This window comes from Nerophis ophidion, linkage group LG05 (genome assembly GCF_033978795.1).
Source record: "Nerophis ophidion isolate RoL-2023_Sa linkage group LG05, RoL_Noph_v1.0, whole genome shotgun sequence".
NCBI lineage: Eukaryota > Metazoa > Chordata > Actinopteri > Syngnathiformes > Syngnathidae > Nerophis > Nerophis ophidion.
In genome coordinates, this window is record NC_084615.1 from 78,910,418 (window position 1) to 78,920,356 (window position 9,939).

At 42.7% G+C, this 9,939-nt stretch overlaps 1 protein-coding gene across 1 annotated transcript; it reads right to left on the minus strand.

Moving 5' to 3' along the window:
- Positions 1-349: 349 nt before the first annotated feature.
- si:dkeyp-72g9.4 (uncharacterized) lies at positions 350-7,157 on the minus strand. Its single transcript, XM_061902097.1, has 3 exons — positions 6,984-7,157; positions 2,623-3,205; positions 350-1,563 (listed from the first exon to the last, which is right to left on the minus strand). Exons 2-3 carry the CDS (start codon positions 3,201-3,203, stop codon positions 1,413-1,415), a joined length of 732 nt encoding a protein of 243 aa, XP_061758081.1. The 5' UTR covers positions 3,204-3,205; positions 6,984-7,157; the 3' UTR covers positions 350-1,412.
- Between the last annotated feature and the right edge of the window lie 2,782 nt (positions 7,158-9,939).

Below are 9,939 nucleotides of genomic sequence, written 5' to 3' on the forward strand. Positions count from 1 at the left end.
GTGATTGAAGTATTGGCTCTACTCAGCTTAATCCACTTTAGTTAAAACAACTCTAATAAAGTAATTAATTTGGATAATTTGTTATCTGCTTGAGATCATTTTTTTCCCCTCGTTTGATGGACGTTAACACTCTGGATGCAATCCTCATCTTGCTTGTGTATGGATTTAGTCTGGTGGAGGTCCCTCCTGCCCTCCCACTGCTTCTGTGTCTTCGCACACGTGTTTACCAGAGCTGGCTCCCACACGAGTTACCATAGAAACGCCATCTCTTTGCACCACAACACCGCCCGCCACCCCCGTTCATTTTCCCAAGGTTTTTAAACATGCGACAAAAGAACACACACTGGCATCCCCCAGGATCGAAATGTTTTATTAATCAATTACATGACAAAACACAAGGTATAAAAAGATTTTGCAGATTGTTATTATCTTTTATTTTTTTTACTGTAATCATCAGGATAACACATGTAGTAAATAAGGGATGCCAAGCTGGTTTTGGTTATGGTTGTCATGGCTGGTAACAGTGAATAATGCTTCTGGATTTCATTATAATTATATAAATTGATTTAAATAGACTGTCCATTTTACAGTAAAACTTTGCATTTACAAAATTTTAATGTCAAATATGTTGTTTTTTAACAACATTTTACAATAAATGGAAAAGCATTATCACTGTTTTTTTGGTTGTGTTTTTTTTACGGCAAAAGCTGGCAGTTTAGATGGTAAAATTGTGATTTTTACAACATTATATTTTTAATGGAAAAACAGTATAATTTAATTTTTTATCATCTTTCCATTTCCAGTAACGCTGTAACGCAGGGGCCGGGAACCTTTTTGGCTGAGAGAGCCAAGAATCCAAATATTTTAAAATGTATTTCCGTAAGAGCCACATCATGAATTTTTAAGTAAGACCAAAATTACTAGAATATAATAGGTCTCGTATTCTTTGTAATGATGTTTATATTCGGAAGCTAACTGTGGAGGGGCGTGGCCTGCAGCGAGGTGGGGTGTGCCAGGACCAACCTCGAAATCAGCGACAGGTGCATAGATGGCCCACCTGGGCCTTGTTGTCTAATCACCTGTCGCTCTGTTATAAGCAGCAGCCGGGAGGAGAGACAGGGTTGGAGCTGGAGCCAGAGCGCGAGCGAGAACGAAAGAGAAAAAGACAATTGCTGGAAAGCAACTGAGAGACTTATTGAAAAATAAAAAAATATCGTAACCCAGAAAAAGGCTTTCATGTCGGCAAGCCCTTAAGAAAAACAATAATAAATACATCATGCAATTTCTTGAACAAGTGTGGTAGAAAAAGGATGGATGGATTCAAATGCATGAGTATGTTTAATATTTTGAACTTTATTTTTAACACTTTGATTACAAGTGGAATTATTCATTACTTATCATGTTAAGCAATGTCAGCTCAGATTTATCCGAGAGCCAGATGCAGTCATCAAAAGAGCCACATCTGGTTCTAGAGCCATAGGTTCCCTACCCCTGCTGTAACGAGTTGGTCGCATGGTGATGCGGGTTCGTTCTCCCAAAGATGCAGTCGGGCCTTGGACACAGCTTGAAGATAAGAACAAATGATTCATTAATGAATAAAACAGAAGAATCTCCTGATGATTGAGGATTGAGGGAACCCCTCATGAAACAGTTCTGTAGAGAGGAAGTAGTCTTGTGATTTTTCCCACACCTACATATATATATATATATATATATATATGTATGTGTATATATATATATATATACACATACGTATATATATATATATGTATGTGTATATATATATATATATATATATACACATACATATATATATATATATATATATATATATATATATATATATATATATATATGGGCTTCACGGTGGCAGAGGGGTTAGTGCGTCTGCCTCACAATACGAAGTTCCTGCAGTCCTGGGTTCAAATCCAGATCTTTCTGTGTGGAGTTTGCATGTTCTCCCCGTGAATGCGTGGGTTCCCTCCGGGTACTCCGGCTTCCTCCCACCTCCAAAGACATGCACCTGGGGATAGGCCCCTCCCACCTCCAAAGACATGCACCTGGGGATAGGCCCCTCCCACCTCCAAAGACATGCACCTGGGGATAGGCCCCTCCCACCTCCAAAGACATGCACCTGGGGATAGGTTGATTGGCAACACTAAATGGTCCCTAGTGTGTGAATGTTGTCTATCTGTGTTGGCCCTGCGATGAGGTGGCGACTTGTCCAGGGTGTACCCCGCCTTCCGCCCGATTGTAGCTGAGATAGGCGCCAGCGCCCCCCGCGACCCCAAAAGGGAATACGCGGTAGAAAATGGATGGATGGATTTATATATATATGTATATGAAATATATATGAAATACTCAAGTTGGTGAATTATACTCGTCTCCTCTTAACCACGCCCCCCGCCAAAACCACGCCTCCTCCCCACTCCCAATAACCCCCCCACCTCCTGAAATCGGAGGTCTCAAGGTTGGCAAGCATGGTACCACTTGGTGCAAGCATGGTACCACTTGGTGCAAGCATGGTACCACTTGGTGCAAGCATGGTACCACTTGGTGAAAGGCTAGATGTTCTATATCTCAGTGATAGCGGGGAGCATGCGTCCCCCCCTCCAAGCGGACCTGCAGTCAGAGATCCACTGGGAGATCCCAGATGGCCTCTTGGCGGGGCTCAGTCCCCCTTTGTCATCCGACACACTTCCCAACCCGGGCCTGTTGTGTTCAGGTGAGATGTTTGGAAGGGTGCCGAGGTTGAAGTCTGTCTGTAGCTCCGGGCAGCTGCTGGTGCGTTGCCGTGGGAGACCTGGGCTTGCAGTGTGGGGGATGCTGCGGGCTCTGGGCCTCTCCCGCTCAACATCGCGTTGCCTTTGACAGCTTTCCGCCCCGCTTCCTGTCCGGTTGTCGTGGCGTCCGTAAAGGTACTCCAGAGGGTCCGCTCCGTTGTGCTCCCTCCGCTGCATCCATTCAAAGGACTTAGTCCCACTGAGGCGTGACAAATTGTGCGAGCGCTGGTGGCGGGGTGGAACATGGGTGGTGGGGAAGGTGGGGTGTGCCAGGTGGCAGATGGAAAGGAGGTAGTCATCAGAGGAGACTTGATCAACAGCATTGGTCTCATTTAGTTCCCTCAGCGTCTCCTCGGTACATTCTCTGATGGTGGGCAGCAGCAGTCCTCCCTTGGAGAGCAGTTTGGACCGTAGCCGCATAGCTGAGGGAGTGGAAAATATCGGGTTTATTTCCAAAATAAATTTCTAGGAATACTCGGCACATCAACATCAGTAGCAATCAGTGCTTAATCGCCGAGGCTGGAAAATGTGGTGGCTAATGGCGAGTTTTTGGAAATGCTGCGCCTCGGCTAAATATTTATTTGTGGTGAAGTGCAATCTGTCATCAAAATAATACACATCTTTGAAAAGGTTCTTTTTTTTTTTTATAGCTTTTGTATTAATAACCCTGTGCATCCAATCTTGTATTTAGGACACAGAACTTTCCTTCAGAAGGTCTTATCTTTGTCCATGTGATGTCAGATGGAACAAAAATGGAGCTGTTAGGCCACAATACCCAGCAAAATGTTTGGAGGAGAAAAGGTGAGGCCTTTAATGCCAGGAACATAAGGGGTGTAAAAGTACGTGTATTTGTATTGAACCGTTTCGGTACGGGGGTTTCGGTTACCTAACGAGTTTGTAAGGAGAAGTCTTCACAAGCTGCTCTGCTTTCTGCCTCTGTCTCAGCAGCAAGCACTGTCCCGCCCACACAACCATCTGATTGGTTGCATACAAAGCCAATCAGCAGTGTGTATTCAGAGCGATGTAGTCAATGCTTCAGGTGTGTTTAGCAGGTAAGCAACGGACAGGGTACTCTCCCCAAATTATAAAAAACACTTCCCAGTCACAACTATCACAAACATCACTATGAGCCCGTTGACCTTCTAGAAACTTAAACTGCAGCTCAGCTAGCTCGCAGTATAGGCTTTAGGTGAAGGCTAATTAGCTTTTAGCGTAACGTTTGCTAATTTTGCTGTGTGTGTGTGTGTGTGTGTGTGTGTGTGTGTTTGTGTGTGTGTGTGTGTGTGTGTGTGTGTGTGTGTGTGTGTGTGTGCAACTAGAGCTCCACATACATTTGCTCTCCAACCATGGGAACAAAGAAAGTGAGTGTTACCATGAATTGATTAACGTGGACCCCGACTTAAACAAGTTGAAAAACTTATTGGGGTGTTACCATTTAGTGGTCAATTGTACGGAATATGTACTGTACTGTGCAATCTACTAATAAAAGTATCAATCAATCAATCAAAGTGTGAAGGACGGAGCTGAGAAGAAGAAGCGCCATTGATTTGAGAAACAAGTGCTTTGGGACACCAGCTTTGTCACAGAACCAATCAAGCTCATTGGTTGAAGTACAACTTCCATTGTAGAACACGAGCATGGTCCACATCACTTCAGTACTATTTCTTTGATTGATTAGTGATTTATTCTGATTCTGACGTAAACAAGAAGCGTTTCCATATGAGTTGGGAAATTGTGTTGGATGTACTTTGTGTCGATAACAGTCTGGATGGTTCGCTTCCCCTTTGGTCCGGATAACACAATGTCGAATATTTCCAAAAACAATTTGAAATGTGGACTCGTCAGACCACAGAACACTTTTCCACTTTGCATCAGTCCATCTTAGATGATCTCGGGCCCAGAGAAGCCGGCGGCGTTTCTGGATGTTGTTGATAAATGGCTTTCACTTTGCATAGTAGAGCTTTAACTTGCACTTACAGATGTAGCGACCAACTGTATTTAGTGACAGTGGTTTTCTGAAGTGTTCTTGAGCCCATGTGGTGATATCCTTTAAAGATTGATGTCTGTTTTTGATGCATTGCCGTCTGAGGTATTCAATGTTGGTTTCCGACCATGCTGCTTACGTGAAGTGATTTCTCCAGATTCTCTGAACCTTTTCATGATATTATGGAGCGTAGATGTTGAAATCCTTAAATTTCTTTAATTGCACTTTGAGAAAAATTGTTCTTAAACTGTTTGACTATTTGCTCACGCAGTTGTGGACAAAGGGGTGTACCTCGCCCCATCCTTTCTTGTGAAAGACTGAGCATTTTTTGGGAAGCTGTTTTTATAGCCAATCATGGCACCCACCTGTTCCTGTGGCATGTTCCAAATAAGTGTTTGATGAGCATTCCTCAACTTTATCAGTATTTTATCAGTATTTTTTCCCATTTTTTTCCTCAACTTTATCAGTATTTTATCAGTATTCTATCAGTATTTTATCAGTATTTATCAGTATTTTTTTCCCACGGCGTGGCGCAGTGGGAGAGTGGCCGTGTGCAACCCGAGGGTCCCTGGTTCAACCCCCACCTAGTACCAACCTCGTGACGTCCGTTGTGTCCTGAGCAAGACACTTCACCCTTGCTCCTGATGGGTGCTGGTTAGTGCCTTGCATGGCAGCTCCCTCCATCAGTGTGTGAATGTGTGTGTGAATGTGGAAGTAGTGTCAAAGCGCTTTGAGTACCTTGAAGGCAGAAAAGCGCTATACAAGTACAACCCATTTATTTATTTATTATTTATGTGGTGATATCCTTTAAAGATTGATGTCTGTTTTTGATGCATTGCCGTCTGAGGTATTCAATGTTGGTTTCCGACCATGCCGCTTACGTGGAGTGATTTCTCCAGATTCTCTGAACCTTTTCATGATATTATGGAGCGTAGATGTTGAAATCCCTAAATTTCTTGCAATTGCACTTTGAGAAAGGTTGTTCTTAAACTGTTTGACTATTTGCTCACGCAGTTGTGGACAAAGGGGTGTACCTCGCCCCATCCTTTCTTGTGAAAGACTGAGCATTTTTTGGGAAGCTGTTTTTATACCCGATCATGTCACCCAACTGTTCCTGTGGCATGTGGTGATATCCTTTAAAGATTGATGTCTGTTTTTGATGCATTGCCGTCTGAGGTATTCAATGTTGGTTTCCGACCATGCCGCTTACATGGAGTGATTTCTCCAGATTCTTTGAACCTTTTGATGATATTATGGACTGTGGATGTTGAAATCCCTAAATTTCTTTAATTGCACTTTGAGAAAGGTTGTTCTTAAACTGTTTGACTATTTGCTCACGCAGTTGTGGACAAAGGGGTGTACCTCGCCCCATCCTTTCTTGTGAAAGACTGAGCATTTTTTGGGAAGCTGTTTTTATACCCGATCATGGCACCCACCTGTTCCTGTGGCATGTTCCAAATAAGTTTTTCCATGAGCATCCCTCAAATTTATCAGTATTTTTTTCCCACCTTTCCCAACTTCTTTGTCACGTGTTGCTGGCATCAAATTCTAAAGTTAATGACTATCTGCAAAAAATAAAATGTCGATCAGTTTGAACATCAAAAAAGGTTGTCTTTGTAGCATATTCAACTGAATATGGCTTGAAAATGATTTGCAAATCGTTTATTGAGTGTTGTTAAAAGAAAATGTGATGTAACACAGTGGTGAACATGCCCTTTCCCAACTACTTTGGCATGTGTTGCAGCCATGAAATTGTAAGTTAATTATTATTTGCAAAAAAAAATAAAGTTTATGAGTTTGCACATCAAATATGTTGTCTTTGTAGCATATTCAACTGAATATGGCTTGAAAAGGATTTGCAAATCATTGTATTCTGTTTATATTTACATCTAACACCATTTCCCAACTCATATGGAAACAGGGTGTGTAAATACATCCATGCCTCATGTCGACGTTTGCACATCCAAGCCCACATCCTATTTTAGTCTCCACCTCCGTCCCAAAAATAGAGCGAGCCAAAACCAAAATACCAGCCTCTCCCCGCTCTCCTCCAAGGTGCGCTAAATTTAGAGCACACCGGCGGTTAACCGTGACTAAAACCGGGGACTGGGTCGGAGCTCCCAGCACATACAACAACGCAGCAATAATGAATACACACAGTCTGGGTGTGTGGTGACGTGTGTGACGGACATCTTTGCGTTCTGGTCTCCACTCACCTGTGGCCGATGATCTATGTTCTGCAGCGGCAAGCTGAAAGGTCAACGTGCAGCCGAGTGTTGCTTTGTCATGTGAGATGCTGCCAACGTGCAGCCGGCTGATGGCTCTCTGGCTGCTGCTTTCTGTCAGCAGATTGATCTTCTCCTCAACCAGCCTCTTTTTTTTCCCTCCCAGCCCTTACTCACGCTCCCTCTCTCCCCTCCCTCACTTTCAATTTGCCCTCCTTCCCCGCCTCTAAAAATAGACCCACCATTCATATCCTCACCCTGGCGTTGGACCACCGTCTTGAGAAAGACAAAAATAAGAAATGGGGGAAAACACGGTTTCTTGTACTAATATGTGTTACATCAGCACTATCAATCAATCAATGTTTACTTATCTAGCCCTAAATCACCAGTGTCTCAAAGGGCTGCACAAGACACAACGACGTCCCCGGGTCAGATCCCACATCAGGGCAAGGAAAAACTCAACCCAATGGGATGATAATGAGAAACCTTGGAGGGGACCGCAGATGTGGGGGATGTCGAGTGGATCTAGCATAATATTGTGAGAGTCCAGTCCATAGTGGATCTAACATAATAGTGAGAGTCCAGTCCATAGTGGATCTAACATAATAGTGAGAGTCCAGTCCATAGTGGATCTAACATAATAGTGAGAGTCCAGTCCATAGTGGATCTATCATAATAGTGGGAGTCCAGTCCATAGTGGATCTATCATAATAGTGGGAGTCCAGTCCATAGTGGATCTAACATAATAGTGAGAGTCCAGTCCATAGTGGATCTAACATAATAGTGACAGTCCAGTCCATAGTGGATCTAACATAATAGTGGGAGTCCAGTCCATAGTGGATCTAACATAATAGTGGGAGTCCAGTCCAAAGTGGATCCATCATAATAGTGGGAGTCCAATCCAAAGTGGATTTAACATAATAGTGGGAGTCCAGTCCAAAGTGGATTTAACATAATAGTGAGAGTCCAATCCATAGTGGATCTAACATAATAGTGTGAGAGTCCAGTCCATAGTGGATCTAACATAATAGTGAGAGTCCAGTCCATAGTGGATCTAACATAATAGTGTGAGAGTCCAGTCCATAGTGGATCTTACATAATAGTGAGAGTCCAGTCCAAAGTGGATTCAACATAATAGTGGGAGTCCAATCCAAAGTGGATTTAACATAATAGTGGGAGTCCAGTCCAAAGTGGATTTAACATAATAGTGAGAGTCCAGTCCATAGTGGATCTAACATAATAGTGGGAGTCCAATCCATAGTGGATCTAAAATAATAGTGGGAGTCCAGTCCATAGTGGATCTAACATAATAGTGAGAGTCCAGTCCATAGTGGATCTAACATAATAGTGTGAGAGTCCAGTCCATAGTGGATCTAACATAATAGTGGGAGTCCAATCCATAGTGGATCTAAAATAATAGTGGGAGTCCAGTCCATAGTGGATCTAACATAATAGTGAGAGTCCAGTCCAAAGTGGATCTATCATAATAGTGGGAGTCCAGTCCATAGTGGATCTAACATAATAGTGGGAGTCCAGTCCATAGTGGATCTAACATAATAGTGTGAGTCCAGTCCAAAGTGGATTTAACATAATAGTGGGAGTCCAGTCCAAAGTGGATTTAACATAATAGTGGGAGTCCAGTCCAAAGTGGATTTAACATAATAGTGAGAGTCCAATCCATAGTGGATCTAACATAATATCAATCAATCAATGTTTATTTATATAGCCCCAAATCACAAATGTCTCAAAGGACTGCACAAATCATTACGACTACAACATCCTCGGAAGAACCCACAAAAGGGCAAGGAAAACTCACACCCAGTGGGCAGGGAGAATTCACATCCAGTGGGACGCCAGTGACAATGCTGACTATGAGAAACCTTGGAGAGGACCTCAGATGTGGGAACCCCCCCCCCCCCCACCCCTATGCTTCACAGTAGGTGTGGTGTTCTTGGGATGCAACTCAGTATTCTTCTTCCACCAGTTGAGTTTATACCAAAAAGTTCTATTTTGGTTTCATCTGACCACATGACATTCTCCCAATCCTCTGCTGTATCATCCATGTATCCATTTTGGTATAAACTCAACTGGTGGTGTTTGGAGGAAGAAGAATACTGAGTTGCATCCCAAGAACACCACACCTACTGTGAAGCATGGGGGTGGAAACATCATGCTTTGGGGCTGTTTTTCTGCTAAGGGGACAGGACGATTGATCCGTGTTAAGGAAAGAATGAATGGGGCCATGTATCCTGAGATTTTGAGCCAAAACCTCCTTCCATCAGTGAGAGCTTTGAATGGTTGACCAAATACTTATTTTCCACCGTAATTTACAAATAAATTCTTTAAAATTCCTACAATGTGAATTCCTAGATTTTTTTTTTTTTGAAGTGTACTTATGATGAAAATTACAGACCTCTGTCATCATTTATAGCTCGGTTGGTAGAGCGGCCGTGCCAGCAACTTGAGGGTTGCAGGTTCGATACCCGCTTCAGCCATCCTAGTCACTGCCGTTGTGTCCTTGGGCAAGACACTTTACCCAGTGCCACCCACACTGGTTTAAATGTAAAAATTAGATATTGGGTTTCACTATGTAAAGCGCTTTGAGTCACTAGAGAAAAAGCGCTATATAAAATATAATTCACATTTGAAGTGGGAGAACTTGCACAATCAGTGGCTGACTAAATACTTTTTGCCCCACTGTACATGTACGGACAAATCTTTGTGTTATAGTTCAAACATTTAATTTTTCATTACTTTATGCCCTTTTGTTCTATTTCTACAAAATGCCACGGTTACATAAAAAAAGCTCTTGGGCCCGACTTTGAACACTTTTTAGTTCATGTATTTCACCAGGAAGGCAAAGTGTTACCAAACAATGAAATAGTGTCCTTAAGTTCTGTCTTCTTACCGCTTATTGGTAGTGATCAAGGTCAGGTTAATCACCTCT

Excerpts from the sequence above, each read along its gene's own strand:
- si:dkeyp-72g9.4 (XM_061902097.1), bottom strand. The coding sequence starts at position 3,203 with ATGCGGCTACGGTCCAAACTGCTCTCCAAGGGAGGACTGCTGCTGCCC. Across the intron at positions 1,564-2,622 it reads CAGTGGATCTCTGACTGCAG|CTGTGTCCAAGGCCCGACTG; the intron begins GTCCGCTTGGAG and ends CTTATCTTCAAG.